The 19,029-nt window shown below is 47.2% G+C and overlaps 1 protein-coding gene across 2 annotated transcripts in view; it reads left to right on the top strand.

Annotated features, from left to right (window-relative positions):
* The window catches only part of LOC144145976 (high-affinity choline transporter 1-like), a 118,761-nt gene extending 101,392 nt beyond the window's left edge, over positions 1–17,369 (top strand). For both annotated transcript variants that reach the window (XM_077677861.1, XM_077677871.1), the window contains exons 8-10: positions 2,598–2,815; positions 5,141–5,412; positions 8,009–17,369. In XM_077677861.1, coding sequence (XP_077533987.1) covers positions 2,598–2,815; positions 5,141–5,412; positions 8,009–8,465 — 947 coding nt within the window. In that variant the 3' untranslated portion in view covers positions 8,466–17,369. The remainder of the gene's footprint in view (positions 1–2,597; positions 2,816–5,140; positions 5,413–8,008) is intronic.
* Positions 17,370–19,029: the final 1,660 nt, after the last annotated feature.

The raw sequence follows: 19,029 nt of genomic DNA, 5'->3' as shown, positions 1-19,029 counted from the left end.
TGGGATGGACGATCGGTATAATCTGGCTTCACGTTGTGGAGGTCGGCAGTTCGATTCTCCCGGGTGCGCCTTTTTTTTTTAAGCTGCCGTTAGAGTATTTGGACGCTTAAACTGAATATTTCGGCACAAGAAATGCCCCTGACTCAGGCAGAATCGTCAAAGCTCTTTCACTGGGTCTGTTTACTGAACGCTGCCGTTAATTCTGGCCATGGAGGCTCAGTTAGCCACACTGAGAGCAAGCCAGCGGCGGCGGGCGGCATGTCTTAAAAGCTTTCAAAATAATGTTTCAAAATACATACACAATTAAACCTTATTCAAATACTTGTGTTAGAGGGTTTTCAATAAGTGAACAAACGTTTCAGCAGTTACAGTAGCTGCTATATTTGCAGGTCACGTGACCGGGACACATATTGTAGGGTCAAGTTTCCACACTGCGAACCACCACCCTTCCGATTTCGAAAGATTGATGCCAAATTAAAATTATTTCCGCCAATTTGTTTATAAACTACTTGTGGTTACAGGGCTATATAAAACGCTGGCTTTCATGTGAGAAATCGGTGGTCCGTCCCATTAAGGCTCTGTCAGCTATCTATTCGCGCCATGATCATCATAACAAAGCAAAACAACCGTTATGATTGATTGAATAATTGATTGATTCATTCATTCACTCATTCATTCAATCATTCATTATGAGGTTTAACGTGCCAATGCTACACAAGTGATGAGGAGCGCCGTAGTGATGGGCTCTGGATTAATTTTGACCACCTGGGGATCTTTAACGTGCGCCTAAACCTCGAACACACAGGCGTTCTTGCTTGTCGCCTCAAAAGCGGCCGCCGAGGCCGGGAATCGAACCCGTGACCTTGGGCTCAGCAGCGCAACACCTTAGCCACTGAGCCACCGCGGCGGGTTAAAACGCCCCTCATGTCACTCGCCGTTGTACGCACATTCAGTCCGCCCCACACGGTAATCGATTGGAACAACTTACCATGAGAAATTGCGACCTTAACTGACAGCTGAAATGTTTCGAACCGCTCGGTAATTGTTTCGTTTTCTTCTTTATGTTTACTTCTTTTTTAGCGTGCGCTTGTCCCTTGTGCTGTTGTAATCGCCGTCGCTATCCTTGCTGCTATTTTTGTTGTCGCAATACTCGAATGCCAAACACTTCATTCGTATGTCGTGCAAAGTTACCCTCTAACTCGCCGTCATTCCTGCATGTTTATTACAAATTTTATCCAAAATATATTCGATTTTTGTTTTTAAATGCAGAGCATTTCAGTAACTAACGATGTCACCCGCGTTGACGTCCGTAGTCGTAGTCCGCACCCCTCCCCCTACACTATATAAAAAAAAAATACTATCCGGCGCCTGGTTTCGATCCCTCGACCCTGCGGGCGGAACGCAATGTACATGGTGCGCACCATGTACATTGCGCTCTACCCACTGCGCCACAAAGCCGACACAGAATGGGAGGCTACGAACGCGCCTTATATCCTTGACTCATTCAAACTACGTCAAGAAGCTGCTGATACAACGCATTCACTACCACCAATTTCGCCAAACACAAAACGTTAACGCAATACACCCACCCCCTATGCGTCGTAAATGCGTCGCGCGACGCATTTACTCGAGTCCCCCTCGCGGGGAGATGGGCCCAATTTTTTGTTTTCATTATTGCGTTGGGTTTAATGTCACACTTGGCATCATCTTCGTACCTCCCTATACCCCTTACTTTTATACTTGAAGTCGGAATGTGGCAGGTGGCTCTTTTAAAAGCTTCACTCGATTAGTTTAAGATTTGTAGTGGGCGTGCGTGATTAGAAGCGACCGCGCGTCTGCTTGCGAGTCCACGACTTCCTTCTGGCACCTGAAAGGAGATTATAATTCGCGCATATACCCCCGCGGTGGCTCAGTGGCTAAGGCGTTGTGCTGCTGAGCACGAGGACGCGGGTTCGATTCCCGGCCGCGGCGGCCGCTTTTCTGATGGAAGCGAAAAGCACAAACGCCCGTGTACAAGATTTCGACGCATGTTCAAGATCCCCAGGTGGTCGAAATCAATCCGGAGCCCTCCACTGCGGCGCGCCTCATCACCTGCGTTGCGTAGGCGCGTTAAATACTACAATTATACAATCAATAATTCGCGCCTTGGGCTGGCTGGACGGAGGCACAGGCGGTGACCACAGACGTCCGCCGAACGGTACGTACAAAAAGACATTGCCGGCTGACAGGACACTTCTCCCTATAGCGGAGGAGCACGATAAGCCCGCTCCTTGTGCTACCCCCCTCGCTACCGTTCGGAACGGGGAAATTGCCCCCCGCACCTAAAGATGCTGTCCCTTCTCAACGGCGAGGCCCATGCAATGCTTCCAGAGCTGGGCAAAAATGTTCAGGAGGGTGTCAAAGGCCTTATCTCACAGTTCGATCGTGCCGCCACTCACGTAATGGGGAGCTGCAAACCACGAACGCCCTCGCGCATTAGTGAACGAGTCGGTGATCCTTTCATGACAAAGCTTGTTCACCGGGGACGTTGTGTGCGGCGTTTGAGCGAGCGGCAGCGTAACTGCCGCCCACTGAGTCCGAGCTGGCTGGGTGCGCAGGGTGGAACGAGACGGCATTCACGGGTCCCCTGCCTCTGGACAAGGAGCACACGTCGCTGGTGCTGCCCATGGTGCTGCAGTACCTGACTCCCGGCTTCGTCTCATTCGTGGGCCTGGGCGCCGTGTCGGCTGCGGTCATGTCCTCATCGGACTCGTCCATCCTCAGCGCCGCCTCCATGTTCGCCAGAAACGTCTACAAGCTCATCTTCAGGCAAAACGCGAGTGCCTCATTCGTTCCCACGCCATTGCCGGCCGTGTGGCTCCCCATTCATGCTGTGTCGTTCAAGACTCGCTGCAGTCTACAAAAATAGACCGAGATTCTATGAACAAGGCATAGCTGGCCTCAAGATGCTCACACCCCGCTAGCGTTTTAAACTAAAACGGACTATGACCACCGTGATCCAAAATGTTTTATCAAGGAGAGACTCGGGGTGGGAGCTCGACCACATTAATTAAAACAACCACCGTATTGCAAGGCATCAGAAAAAGTGAAATTTAAATCAAGCGGTTCTTTTCATTCTTTCCCCGTTAATTCCCGCACGGGGATATCGCAATGTGGCAGTATACGAATGGAAGTTGATTGCCACCCGAGTTGTGCCTGCGTGACATTGACTGCTCTGTTTCTTTGCGGAAATCACCGAAGAATTTGTTCCAAGCGTCCACATGATAGTGACCCACACAATTTTCTGATAAGGTAGGGGTAGTGCAGGCTTGTCTCCGTCTCCGCCGAAGTTTTTTAATCAGTTGAAAACATTTAACAACATCGAAATATACACGTGTTACCGCTTGGGTGTATATAAAGCGAAAGTTTGTTAATCGACCTCGTATTATTTCGAAATTTCTAATAATTCTAACTGCCCGTCCAGGTCCGCTTACTCTTCTATACAAGTCGAAGTGTTAAAATGGCCGCTATTTTGCTCGAAAATTACTCGGAGTACTGCTACTTCGAATCGAACATCACTGTGTGAGGGCGTACTAGAGTTATAGTGGCGCGGCTACTGAATATTACGACCGTCGGAAGACGTTACATGCTCTAGTGAACGAATTTGCGTAAAGGGAACTAGAGCTGCAGTGTCATCATCGATGTTAGGGGGATCAACTCGCGGCGACGGCGATACAGCTTGAGCGTCTTACGATAGAAGACCGCGGCCAACTATAGATAGATAATTCTGTCGAGCTATGCTACCCATTAGGAGACAGCGGCAGTAAACGAACAACGTGCCGGTTATCTTCGGTTAAGTAGGCTTCGGATGAAAAAATATTGTCTTTTGGGTTTTTGAAAAAGGTAAAGCTCTTTAATAGCTAGCTTGGCGCAGTAGAATCAGAGACGAAGTGTGTTGACGTAGTCCTTCTGCTCAAAAAAGAAAGGAAAGACAAAAGAAAGAACGTATTCTTTTCTTTCTTTTTCTTCTCTTTATAAAATGTGTTTTTGTTGTTCAATTTATCCGGAAGACATCGAGTATTTTTATTTTATATTGATATAAAAACGTTTGTCTTGGCGTTTTCCAGACATTAACGTACTTTCACTAACACTGGATCCAAACCAGTTGAGAAGCTAATCCGAATTTCCACTCTTCCCGTAACTTCCACGCTGGAGAACAATTTCAGTGTCACATGTCGCTCTAGTACATTTTGGTAAGAAAGTCTGCTTTGACATGAGGAGACATTATCGCCGAGGTAGTCGGATAAAATCCTATCGTGGGAAACGTCTACGATTCAAACCTACGATTCAAACGTCTACGATTCAAGATGGGGAGCAAAATACTATGTGATGGAATAAATCGACATCACGTGAGTCCTCTTTATTTTCCCCTAAATGCAAAAACGTTGCTCACCACGTGTGAGCATACAACAACGAGTGACGTACATCACTTGTAGCAGTAGAAGCATTCGGTGACAGCAAAGGTTCTTCCAAACAGAAGTCAGTGAAATTTCGAGGGAAAAAATTAGCAGTGGCTTAGCTCGGCTATGCTAGGATATACGTAGCGTGAGGTAAAAGTCAGCTGGTTATTCTTAGGTTTCCTGGTTGTCTAGGATTACCTGATTATAAGGCTTACAGCTGCTAAAGCGATTTCCAAACCAATCCAATCCAATCCAATCAAATCGCGGCGGTGGCTCCGGCGCTCCAGCTGTGCCCCGTGAGACGTCACTGCTCCTCGCGCATGCGCAGCACGGCTCTTCAGGAGCCACGCGAAACTGCTCAACCTCGGCCAGTGTAGCTTGCGCCACAAAATAATACAACGGTGCCTCCACTAAGTCCACGTACCTATATGCAGCCATGGCATTGCCAGGCCTGTTATTTTTCCCCTAGTTGAAAGTGTCAAGTAAAACTGAAAACCAGAAAATATCACTCTTGATAAGTCCCATTGCGGCTACATTAACATGCTCCGGCCTTCCTTGAGGCTCTTCACTTCACTGCGCACGACTGCCTCCGTAGTAAAAATACGAAGCAAGCCACACCGCGTCCCGAATGCCACAGTTATGAGATTGTCGTAGACTAGTCGTCTGGTTGAGGGCAGCGTTCTTTTCCGGCATCTGTGCAGGCCTCAGAACGTGAGGTGATCTGGGTGATGCGGGTGGCGATCCTGTTCGTGGGCGCCATGGCCACAGCCATGGCGCTGACCGTCAAGTCCATCTACGGTCTCTGGTACCTGTCCTCGGACCTTGTCTACGTTATCCTCTTCCCGCAGCTCGTCTCCGTTGTGTACATGAAACACCACTGCAATACGTACGGGTCCCTAGGAGCCTACATCGTCGGCTTGCTCCTACGTGGCCTGGGCGGCGAGGACATACTTGGTCTACCGGCCGTTATCAGGTACCAACCGGATGTTGCGCCATCAGTGGCTCCCTGGCAGGCATCAGACCTGGCGATATATCACTGCAGCGCGGTAGCGGGGACCTGAGGCAGACTGTTGGCGAAGGGTTGTCTGTAATTCCGAATGATAATTCCCAAAGTGAAAGGAATGCTTAAAGTGGCCGGTTCTGCCTACACTGGTTATTGTTTCGCTCTTGATCGGGTAATCAGGGCAAGTATATCTCAAATTGTGTTAAAACCTCCACATGTTTTGCTTCTCTTCCAGGCTCTGCGCTCACTGTGACGCACCTCATTAATGCCTCGTCTGATGATAAATTGCGCGACATTCTGGGAATCAGCGCACGATTGAAATTTGAAGGCGCCATGTAGACAAAATATGTTTGCTTTATTGTAAAGATTTGGTGTTTTATAGTGCCCCAACGCTTGTCCGGTAGCAAACGATACTTTATTCACTAAGAAATTAACCAATTTAAGTTAAATTTTCGATTCTCCCACCAAATCGTGTGTTTCGGGACGTCTGCGACGACGTAACAAGTACACGTTTTAAAGCGAACGTTAGTACGCCGTTAAGTCTGTAGCGGACTACGGAACCTCTTGTTTACAGTCAGTCCTCCAGATATTGCGCACAATACTGCCATGACCGCTGTCCGCCCTAGCTTTGTTTCTGACCGTATTTGCACATGGCTTGTTTTTGTTACGGCTGGAAACGTGAAACATTCCGTATGCTCGACAAACAGGGTCACGTAAGAAAATGTCGCTTACGCCAATCGGCCAGTGTGTTGTCAAACAACCCCAAAGCGCCGGACTGCTGTGCAAGTTATAACAAGCATAGTGGGTGCAGTACCAACAGCAGTACGCACTGGTGCTTTTATGTTTACGTGTACTTTCGTAACTTCGATTGTTTACCCCTGCTATAAAATGAATATGCATGACATTTAAGCGAACTTAGCTCGTTCTGCATAGCTTATAAGCCCTGCCTAACTTGCGTTTGCTTTTGCCGGCCTCAGCCAATCGCACAGCTGCGCATATTACATCATAGGTTCTAGTGCGGGAAATGAGCTAGTGAATCGCATGACCATTCTCCTTTTTCCTAATTTTGTAGCTGCTTTGAGCGAAGTGCGGTAAAAGTGGTCTCAGGATGACTCTCAGGAGGCAATCTTTCGAATGAACCAAACTTGTGTTTTGTCTGCATGACCCGTTTAATCGGAGCTGAAACCAGGGCCCGCTTGCTCGAACAAACTTGCTTATTGGCAGTCTTATTCACGGACCGCGAAGTCCGCGAATAAGATTCACATTAGTGCGCGTTCCAGAAAGCCCACAGGCTAGGTTAGACAGCGCTCTTATTGAAGTCTATAGGGACAGCGGGTACCTAGACGCGCATGGGAGGGGCCCCTAGAGAAGAGCGTGAAATGGGGTAAAAATACTGTCGCTTTAGCGTTTCCGGCCAAGAGCGAGCGTTTGTTTTGAACCATTATCGGTACAATTGTGTAACTTTGGCCCATCTGGTGGCTTATGTGAACACTATTACGAATTAGGAGCAATGGCCCTTGTAACTGACCAAATCATGCGACGCGGCCTCTGTGCCGTTTGCAGTGTACGCTCTCCCCATGCTTTCGCTGTGCGAAAGAGTCTGCGCAGGCGGTGGGTGCCCGGGCATCAGTCATAAACCGGTGGCCTGTTTCGAAACCGTCTGCTACGCGGCGCTTAGCATACGACTTCGAAACAGGCCACCGGTTCATTACTCGTGCCCCTGACACCCGCCGCCTGCGCAGGGCCTCTTTCGCGAAGGGAAAGCAAGGGGAGAGCGTACACTGCAAACGGTACAGAGAGGCCGCGTCGCGTGAGGTGACCTACCGAGGATGGCGGATTAGCCTGTGAATAAGACTGCTCGGAGCAGGATTATTCACAGTCTTATTGCAATCTTATGTAGAGTCTTATTCGCTGTCTTATAAATTTCCGGAAAGTGTTTTATAGCCTACGGAACATAAGACCCCAAATAGGTCTGGTTTATTGGGCTTCGAGCAAGCGGGCCTAGGTCTATTGGTCGCTATACATGCGCTTAGTGTAACCACATGCGATGCATACATACATACATACATACATACATACATACATGCATGCATACATACATACATACAAACATACATACATACATACATACATACATACATACATGCATACATACATACATACATACAAACATACATACATACATACATACATACATACACATACATACCTACATACATACATACATACATACATACATACACACATACATACATGCATACATACATACATACATGCATACATACATACATACATACATACATACACATACATACACATACATACATACATACATACATACATACATACATACATACATACATACATACATGCATACATGCATACATGCATACATGCATACATACATACATACATACAAACACTGTAAAGTACAGCCCGTGTAAGCCCACTCCGATTCTTGGCAGTAATTTTAGCTGAATAAATGAGTATTGCTTTCGCATTGCGTTCAGTCAGTTTCCCCTTTTCGGCCGCAAACCACAGCGCGGTGCCGCCTCTCCTTCCCCAGGTATCCGTTCTACAACGAGGAAGACGGCCAGTTGTTCCCTTTCCGGACGCTTGCCATGCTGACGAGCCTGGGGAGCATGGTGGCCATCTCGTTACTGATGAGCTGGTTGTTCGAGAGTGGCAAGATTCCGGCGCGCTTCGACTTCTTTCACTGCGTGGTCAACATCCCCGAGGACGTGATGAAGGTCCAGGAGCCCCACGAGGGCGAGATGACGGTGCTCAACGCGGGAGGACTTGTCAAGAGCTACCAGACTGAGATGAACGGCCGCGTCAACCCGGCGCTCAACCTGCACCCGGAAGAAGATGTCGAGGGCTTCCCGACCAAGTCCACGGTCGGGCCGGACCCGCTGTCGCCCTTCGGCGGCCTGCCACCGGCCGCCAACGCGGCGCAGCCTCCGCCGCTGGCGCTGGGGGACAGAGGCGGCGCGCTCTCATCTGAAGACACTACCAAGCTCTAGGCTTGGCAGGGGTTCGGACGAGCCTCGGAGACGCACGGGTTCCAGGTCGCCCTGCTTCGGGCATCCCCCTCACCTTCCTCTCGCCCCCACTGATGTGCTGGTGTGGCTACATTCCCCATTCCTTCCACGTTTTCGATGTACGTGTACGTGCTTGTCCCCGCCGCGCCACAAGCCGGCTTCGGCCACGCTCCGGAACAGGGCTGGGATCGCTACCCAATTGGGGTGAATCGATGGGGTAGGACACGTGCGGGATACGGAGGGGGCTGCAAGCGAGAGGCGCCCTCCGACAGAAAGAGACGCATCACTGTCACTTTTAGCATTTACTTACGCCAAAGAATAAGCTCTGCAATTGAAAAATGTGTTGCTCACATACAAAAAGAAGATAAGGTAGAGTGGCCCTGAAAAAGATAATTGCGGAAAAGGGGTAGAAATATGAATTGCCGTGGGCAGTTTTGATGGCGAAAGAATATTAAATAACGCAAGTACCCTTCCTCGCATTTAAACTAATATCGAGCCAGGAAATTGCTTCGCGTTAGCGAAATCCTAATGAAATATTGGACATCAAAATACGAAGGGTGTTGGTGTGTGCTACAGCAAGATGAAAAACAGATGAGTCATCGGCATCGCATAGTTATTACTGACATAAAATTGTGCCACTGATGTCAATGCCGCATTGTTTCATACAATAGGAGACGAAAGCAGTACGCCTGGCAGGCATTTAAATATACTGTGTGTAATGACCTCATGGTAACAAAGAGCGCTGACACAGGTAAAGCGTCCCCGAGTCACGATGTTGGGGCATTTTTTTACAAACAAACCAGCGAACCAACAAACGTCTAGCCTTCGCCAAATATTCTCAAGGAGGGGGTTTATCCGTATCGCAAGCATTGTTTGAGCATCAACAAAGCTTACCATAAAAAGTTGCAGTGCCATGCTGATACGAGAGTGATTGAGCCTCACGGGGCCATTTTATAGCGACAGTTACAGTTTCCGCGCGGGCATGGTCGCGCATGGTCAGTAGCTTTCGTTTTTGCGCTGAACCTGCCGAGTCGTGCTGGCGCAGTTAGCCTATTGGTGTCCGGGAGCTAAAACACTCTCTTATCTAGCTCACGGTAGCGCTTTTCCTCATGGTCGGGATACACTGAATGGCGTTTCCGAAAGGCACTTGCGAATACAATAATGCTTAGCGTACACGATATACCACGACATTTTACGCCATATGTGAGTCTAGTATTTCGCTGATGTTTGAGTCAGTTAAAACGAAACGCTGCTCACTCGTTATCGTGCGCCCGAGCGACTACGTTTTTCACGCTATTGTTGATACTTCTGGACTACTGTGAATTCGAGTTGTATAGGATGCCTTAGCGTTACTGCCGGTCAGGAGAATATTTCAGCAAAGAATCCGCCGAGATACATTGAAGGAATGGTTTTTCTGTTTTTTTTTTTTTTTTACTTTTACGCATATGTTTTCTTAATTTCGAGATGCAGCATTGCTGCTTGTCTGCACACATTACGTATCCCAGATTGTCTGTGATCTCCGAAAATAGGGTGTCAGACAAGAACACAACATTCAACTTTGCCTAATTCTAATTGGTCTTGTGTACCATATATGTTCTTGTTCTAAGGGAAACGGCGCTCCCACCGCCGAGAAGGTTTAGTTTAATAGGGAGGGTTTTGAATTACCCGTTCGCTTCCCCATGACTCGCGGAGTTGTTGGGAGAAGTAGTGAAAAAGAGGCAATCCATAGGGCGACCCTGTGAAAAAGGCAACCGAAACTAGGGTTAGTGCCTATGGAGCTTGGTAATTCATTTAGCAGGGGGCATCGCATGTGTAGCAGCGCAACCATGTGCTCCGCCTTGCTTCGGGCGATGAAACCGTCGATCAGGAGATTGTTGAGCCCAATTTCGGCAACTTTAGCTCAGCCGAACGCCCAGTGCTGCTGGAAGAGCGGGCACAAAGAAAATTTGAAGGTTTTCAAGCCCCTGTAAGCGTCGCGCTATTAGCAGAGCTACTACGAAGTGGTTCCCCGTATTAAGTTGCCGTAGGCTGCTAGGGTTTGCTGTTGGGCACATCACCATCGATTCATAGTTGGCTTCGCTTAGACTTTTGTATTGCAGCCATTTTTTTATTTCCTAGCTGTTTTCGACGTAACAGTTTTCGAATAAAGCGAAGTTGTGCGTTGTCTTCCCGGCGCGTCAAGTGCAGCGTTAGCGATCTCAAAATTAAGCATCTCGGTAACGAAACAAGGCGGCCCAAATGCATCTGCCTCATTCTGCAAAGTCTTTTTTATGGATACACCTATGATCTGCCAAGTTACCGCCCTGTAGCGTCTAGTGCGATGACAAAGTGACGTACAGTCGGTAAAACGCTTGTCTATAACAGCGATTTCAACTTCAACCAGCTACATCCGAAAACTGCCGAAACATACTCGTTCCAAACAAGTCGGAGGCAAAAGCGAAGGGCTAAGACTTCAGAATTCCGCAGTAGTTTTATTCAAATCCCGCTCCGGCGGGGCAGGATAGGGCTGAGAGTACGAACGCTGTGTTATAGACAAGCCTTTTACCGGCTGTACTGTACTGGATTTTGTATTATCAGTGCGGCAATAACAAAAGTTTAGACCGCAATAATTTAATTTCCAGGCAAAGTACTAGCAATAAATGTGGAAACTAGCATTTTCTCTCCCGTACAGACAGGAATTTCAGCAGCATACATGTGGCTCGTCTCTGCGGCCAGGTTTTTATGAACTATTTGCCCTATACAGCAATCTACGCCCCACAGGTTCAAGGATGTGGCTGGCTATAAGAAATTTTAATACAACAAGCCATTCCGCGAAAAGGCCCACAAGTGCTTTTCACAGCAACACTGCTCTAGTAAACGCGAATGATTATTCAGGTAGGCCCCCTTCTTGTGATGCGCAATGAAGGTTGCACCCACGTAGTGAGCATGCGGCGGAAAAGTGGCAGAGCTTGTCCGATGGCATTCAGTTAGTCGCCGGTGCACTCAGGGTGACTGTTGCTCGTAGTTTTTCTACGGGTAAAAAGAAGAAATGTCCTCGGGTTTTTTTTTATTCTGCTATTTTTGGATACATGTTCAAATTCATATCATTGTTTCGCATTCCGAGGCTGTACACCTGCGCAATCAAGTACGCTTTTTCTTTTTTTTTTTTTTTCGAGGGAGGGGGGTGCTGCGTGTTAGTTTTGACCTCATAGGTTGCGTCTAATTTCTGACGAAAGTCCGCGTACAAGCAGGTGTTTTTTGTTTTCTTGGTTGTTTCTTTTTTACCGCCACCTTTGGAATCGCGGAACGATAATGGCAATTTTTGAACGCTGGCCGCGTTGTGGACACACGTTGTCGCTTTCTCGCCGCATGCACTGCGTTCAGGTCGGCCGTAATGCCAAAGTACCGTGTACGGCTGTTTAAACAGTGGCGGTAATGGTTATTATTTACGACGCTCGAAGGAAAGCGAAACTTCGGTTATACTTTTAACCCTTCGTGTTCGCTATTATCAGTGGTCGCCGTTTTGTTTCCGGAAATGTTCCTTTTCGGTGCGCATACGAGCCCCGACTTCTCGATTTCTGGCGAAGGTTGTGCGCCTGAAGGCTTGTGGCGCGCAGCGAGGTGGTTTACAGAGTGTTAATCTGTGCGCGACGCACGGATCGCCATTGTGTCAAAGCAGGCGATGTTGTGACAATCACGGTATACAACGCGTGAAGATAGAGCTGTCGGTATTTTTTGGGAAAGTTTATCATGGGAGCCATTCCCTATGCTCGTTGTGGTGAATATCTCGATGTTGTAAGCGCAATGACAATCAAGTCTAAACTGCACTGTGATCGTGGTTCCCTTCTTCCGAGTGATATAGACGCACGTATTATTGTTCGGTGACAATCAATCTCCGCGAACGCCGTGACGAGGCGAACCACACACGAAGGCCTGCTCACACAGGGTCTGGACAATCATATTACTGCTGCCTAGCATTTACGATGACTCGAACGTAAGACCACGGTTTAGGCTCTGCGTCGAGATCAACTGATGCCTGTGGAGTCGACTTGGCGTATTTTAGATGCCATGCCATACACAAGGTGGGCAAATGGGCTAGCAGGTGTATTCAACTTTAAAAGAGCGACACAAAAGCCGTCTCCAGTTTAGAAGAAATTTTCCGGCAATGAAAAATGTTCGGCCTAAATAGGCAAATATTCAACATCACTTCGTAAGCACGAAGCCAAGTATGGCACGCGGTGATGGTGGACTCACTGCGAATGTGATTTTCGGTGCAACTTTGCCACTGTCACCATCGTAGTTTGTTGTGCTAGAAAACCAAACGAATACATAAGAAATAATGAGGTGTGGATGAATGCATAGCTAGTATATAATAACCCAGATCGAAGTAGCCCCATTTATTACTCGAAAGGTCAACGCTGAGGCTGCGTTTGAGCTCACAGCGCAGATCACGGCGAGCTCGTTTGCCCACTTTGTGAGGCTAAAGGATCAAAGAGCGCCACTCTTTGTGCATGGCTAAAGTACGTGCTCTTTCTTTTGTCGCGACGAGGCGTTTCTGTATACATCTCCATTTCCCGCTTGTTCGTGCAATCTTGTTTACGTAGCCTGTTGAGCGGTGAGTACGATTATTCGCGTTGCTTGAACATCTGCTCCGCAGCTGTCGTTGGGCGCGGAGATAAATTACATATCTAGCACACACTACCCTTGCGTGCGCTGTTCAGCTGTGTTTGAATGTGTTTGTTGCACAAGCAAACCAATGTGTTGCAGGTGCTGCGAATAACTTATAATATATATATGTACATATGTATTATTTATCTTCACAGCTTTTTGGACCTGTTAGAGACTTGATTGCTAAGCAATATTTTCGCATGTCGACAGAGCCCTCGTACTTATACACTTTGTTCAAGGACGCACTCGCCTGCAGAGGGGTTTTCCGGAATGCGAGAAGGCAACGACGACTGTTCCATGGTGTCTGGAGACATAATAAACATATCTAGGCCTGTAGCAGGCTAGGTGTCGGTTGATGTTAATGCTTGACGTATCTATAGCGTTATCATTGCATTTCTTGTCGCCATAGTTAACCCTTGCCGAAACTCGGAAATGTGTTGTTCTTTTGTTGTGTAACTGTCTGTAAAACAGTGCTGTTTGAAGTTTGAAATGTTACCTACTGTGAAGTTCTAGCCGTTGACAATCAAGCCACGTCTTGTCTGATCGCATCACACTTTACGCATTGTGATTCTCTGTGCAGCCACGTTTTTAGATAATTAAGTGCAATTATGTGTCGTTACGTAAGCCTGTCGAAAATATTTCCAAAGGGAACGAGAAAGTTCGGGAAAGGTTAAAACGTGGTTTCTCGATGCGGCCTCTGAACTGATGCGGGCTCAAGGGTCCGGCTCCCACGAAGCATCTTGTTCTGATGGGGCAATGGTTCAGGCGGCCGCTACCGATGCCCCTCACGTTAACTCTGCGAATACATATTGAGGCGAAAAGCTTTACCCATAGAGAAGATATCCAGAAGTCAGTTGAAGCAAGCTTTCAACCAAAGACACCTAAATATCAAGTCTTATTGAGAAATTTCCCACCAATATTAGGCTTCATTTTAGAAAGCAGCCTCTTACTGCAAAACTGTTACTGCGACACAGTTCGCGTGCTTCAAATAGCAGGTCCAAGCTAAACATTCCATTCTTGTTAGATGCCGATATACGCTCTGCGTTGACAAAACGTTGCCTCATTATCTAACGCTTCTCAAAGGGCACCGCAGAGACGTGGTGACGTACAGCCGCGGATAAAAATTTTCAGACTACATGAAATGCGGTTTCAGAAAATTCCTCCTCGCATATATACGGCAGTACAACAGCTCATGTGCGTGTACTTGGTGTAGTCCGGAAACTCAGGAATCATTGACGCACGCGAAGCAGTTGTCGGGATGCGTTGAAGGATAGAAATGCCTGGAAATCGCTGCTCGCGTGGTTCCCAAACTTTCGCTCATCACTGTACTTTCAATGATTTCCATAGCTCGCAAACTAAGCATTTCGTGCCGCTTCCCGTCAGCTCTAGATGCGAATTTAGCTTCGACGCGATACGCATTCCGCGTTCTGACGGTTGCGCACTGGTGGTGGTTAGTAAATATAAGCCTAAATTTTTAACGTAGGCTTCGATTAATGAGGCAAAAGACAACCCGTGTTTAACATTTTAGTCTGTTCGCCTTTTAGACAAGAGCAACCAGTAACAAGCTCAAGGTTGACACGAGCACGAAAACGTGTGGTCGCCGTTCTGCAACGGATAGGAGAGAAGGTTGTTTCCGACCTCAGTTCATGCAACATTATTTCTTACAAACAGCGTGTTGGAACTGATTCTCCTTAATAATTTCACTTGCTGGTCTTTTCGGGGTTGCGTAATGTTTTTGAACACCTGAGAATCGACCGAAGAGCAGAAAGCCTGCCAGTTTCTTTTCTTTTATCACATTATTAGAAAACAAGTGGCGTTATTGTATGCATTTAACTGGTTACTTACTAAAAACGCTAAATATAATTATTCCGCTTTTTATTCGCTCTGTTTTTACATGTTTGGTAATAGTTTGTTCTTCTCGAGTTCTGTTGTTCTCGAGCACAGACTGAAAGAAGCTTCACGGCTCTTAATCGAACAACCACAGAGATTCTGACAAAGTGACCTTGTTCAAACAAAGTCTAGAAGCCATTACTCTACAAGCAATGGTAAATGAGGCAGATACCCGCCGCGGTGGCTCAGTGGCTAAGGCGTTGCGCTGCTGAGAACGAGGTCGCGGGTTCAATTCCCGGCCGCGGCGGCCGCTTTTCTGATGGAGGCGAAAAGCAAAAACGCCCGTGTATATTTCGGCGCACGTTAAAGATCCCCAGCTGGTCAAAATCAATCCGGAGCCCTCCACTACGGCGCGCCTCATCGCCTGAGTTGCGTCGGCGCGTTAAACCCTAAAATCAATCAACCAACCAGTCAAATGAGGCAGATCAAGCTAGGGAGCCGGTTGTTGGGCCCTCGTGGATGCGAAGTGGAGCGATGATGACGCAACGATTGTTGTGGCCGCTAGAAAAAGCAAAAGCGTCTGACACAAATTTCGAAGCGCGGCTCAACGGGAGCGCAGTTTTAGCTGCGAAGAAACAGAACAGATTAACGCCTACTGGAAAGCTTCTGTTCACCCTAGCCAGGCTGGTTGCGCAGCTTGTTTACCGTAGGCTATCAGAAATGTTAATGGGAAAGCGGGCGGCTGATGAGGTGGACTAAGGCAGCTGACTTTGCTTGCACTAACGGGTGTGCCAGTGCCGCAATGGCTAAGTCAAGCTGAACAAAAGCTGCCTGAATGCGAGGAGCGTGTAATGCACAATGCTTAGCCCTTATCACTGCTTGCAAAGATAAGCTTCCAGTGAGCCTGAGGTCGTAGAAGGCTGCGTTCTTAAGCCAAGTAGTTCGCATGCGCAGAAATGCGGATTGTCATCAAAAGTTTGCGCAGACTCATTCGTCAGTCACAAAATTAACAAACTCAGAAAGTCCCGACTCCAAATGCGGCCCCAGAATGTGGTACTTGAAATGCGACCCCGGAAGTTTACTTGAAGCGCCATTAATAATCAGAGAAACCATCTACAAAGCTTGATGCGGTTCGTAGCTGTTCTGGACAGTGCTGCATTTGCGAGGTTGGATTAGCATGTCTAGTGCGCCAAACTTGGTGTCGCTGGCACAGTTCAGGAATTAAATCTCTGGAATATGAACGAAGAAACTGCAAAGGTTTATACCAGACGGGCTTGACCAACATCTTCGTACCTAACTGATGTTTGCATCACGCTGGCATAAGACCTCGCTCGCGTGGTCCCTTAGCGTTAAAGTTTTTCCCGCATCGAGAAACCTAGTGTCGACATTGGCTGCTTTAAGTTGCGGTTGCTTTCTAAACGACTACCAGCCTTACTCAGTGCTTCTCTAACATGCCTGGCTTTAATATCGGCTCCGAGTAGAGCCTTTGTCTCTTTCGTTCCTTTGAGAATACAATAAAAGCGTTTTTTTTTCTTTTGCACACTCAGTTGATGCGCTTGAAGGTAATGTTTCTCACGGTTGTTCAATTGTACGAGGGCTTGCGAAACGAGAGTGTGTTTTGTGTTTTCGATATGCGACCACAACTTGTTGCATCTCGCGCGCAGCCATCATGTTACGCCACTCACGGCTTCGTGTTAAGTTGTGTTCACCTGCCAACATCGATCTTACGTGTACACTAACATGTCATTCATGCTAACTGATTCCACATGCAATGAAAACCAACTTGAAGTGATTCAAGAGAAGGCTGCAGATTGGATGAGGAGCTACATTTATGTCCGAACTGCGCCAAAATATTGGCCCCAACGACAATCAGCTTGCTATTGTGTTAGAAAATTTTTAAAAGGCGAACAGAATTCGGCTTTTTTTTAAATTACGTGCCTTCGGGAAAGACGGGCACGCGAGGACGTCTTGTTCGAGTATTCATGTTCCTGGTATGCTCTAAAGACGTCCCAGCATGTCCGAGCGTCACTGCTGGAGGATATAATACGTTCTACCTGTCTTTATTTCACTACCCATACTATTAACATAGTGAAACGACGAGTTAATCGTGAACAGGGCGTTCTAGAAATGTTTGGAGAAGAACTCAGTTTTATTTCGTGAAGCTTTGCTAAAGCATATGCTCCACAATGCGCGACGGTCACAAAACGCGCAGACAGCAATATTAACGTTGACAATCATGTCGTAGATATGTGTGTGCGTGTGTGTGCCTGTGTGTAAGTGTTCTTCGAATAATGTGACAGTCATGTTTCATTGTACAAAGGATCGACTTACGAAGTTGTTGGAGTGCCGCGAACATCGCAGGAACGGTGGGAAGACGGTGCAAACAATAAAGAAGATGTACTAGTGTGTCATACTGGTCACGGAGTCTGTATTTACAAACATCGCGCACAATGCACACAGCGACCATTAGCAGAGCTGCAGCTCTGCAACCTGTGATGAGGGAAACTAAGAACAGACAAGAAGGTTAAAAGAGGTGTACAGGTAAACCTGGATGTAACGATCCTCTGTGTAACAAATGCCTGGATTTAACGAAGTTTTCCCATTCCCCATTGCAACCGCCATAGAAGTCCATGTGTTTGCGACCTCGGTGTATCGAAGACGTTGGGGCGGCTAACCTTGATGTAACAAACTCGCTAAGCTGATCAGCCATTGTTTTTTGCACTTTTATGGCCAAATAGGCAGTATAAAATGCACTAATTTGCCGAATACTAGCACTGCGTTAAAGAGCCAGCAGCTATGAAAACGTCTACAATCGCCAAATACTAAATTCGTCGTGATGATGATGATGATGAAGGCAGCGGCTAGAGCCATCTTATGGCTAAAGTAGCGCCAACTTGAGATTGTGTAACGTGACACCAGGTGGCAAGGGTAATTACACTCCCTTTTTTTCTGGGTGGGGGGGGGGGGCGACTTGCGTCGTCTCCAATCTTTATATACCCCCTCTCTCGTCTTTTTCTTCCGCTTCCTTTTCCTCCATCTTTGTTTCGATAAAGTATATGCACTCAGTCAGCTTTTTTCGCCCGTACCACAAATTACCATGCCTTTCCACCTAGAAGTGCGGTGTCGGTTCGAGAGTTACGTTTTGAGGCGCTAGGCCTGCCTTTCGGCGTGTAGTCGCGGGTCTTCAATGCTATCTGCGGTGTCGGTTCGCCAGTTATGAGTCCTGTTGCCAGAAAACGATAGGTTTTCTCTTTTGCAAGACAAGTTCGCATTTTTAAATTCCGTCGCCTCCCGGTGCAGTATCTCCTCACGAGCACTCTCTCAACAATTTCGTGTGGGAAAAAGGAAATCAAGGTTGCGAAAAGGCGCCCTTCCAACATAAGTGTGGTTCTTGAAACAGGTTTGTAACCCAAAAGAGTCAAAACGCAGACATGATACTTAAGGTACGTTTGTAAATACAGGGGTAAGCGACCTATCTTCTTTGGAGCACCCTGTTGTGCCTAAGCTCTTGCGAAAGCGGCAGGCGCAAATCACGCAGTTTTTTATTGTGAGATAAATCCTTGAAGGGTGAGTTCACCTTCACTGAGGTCAAGTATTCTGGTTTCGTTTCTGCTTCATCCACGCTAGCTTTAACTCGAAAACTGCATGTAACCAAAATCTGGATGTTATGAAAAATTGCTCGCTTTTGTAAACTTTGTTATATCCAGGTTTAACTGTAAAACATACAAGGATGCCCATCGAAGCCAAGTTTATGGACTGCAAGTCGATTTCAGTACCCATGCATTACGACTGACCCTTACAAAAATGCCATAAATGCTTTGACTGCAGTTCAAGTTTGCGTGTTTTGTATAGTATAAATATACTTACTGTGGTCGTCGGCTCAATCCTAATCCTCCCCTTCTGCGCACTGATAATCATCACCTCCCAGCCATAACCGATTACCATCATCTTCATTCTTCAAACATAATCATCATCATCGTGATTGGGTCTACTCGGCCGGTACGCCGCTCGCCGAATAAACGCCTTCCGCTAAGCCTCCTTGTCTGGCAGTCACAGATCTTGTTTTCTC

The sequence above is a fragment of the Haemaphysalis longicornis genome, unplaced genomic scaffold, assembly GCF_048455015.1.
Source record: "Haemaphysalis longicornis isolate Haplotype H1 unplaced genomic scaffold, Haemaphysalis longicornis Haplotype H1 scaffold_1, whole genome shotgun sequence".
Classification (NCBI taxonomy): Eukaryota; Metazoa; Arthropoda; class Arachnida; order Ixodida; family Ixodidae; genus Haemaphysalis; species Haemaphysalis longicornis.
Note: the sequence above shows the minus strand (reverse complement) of the source record. Positions and strands in the feature narration are given on the sequence as shown.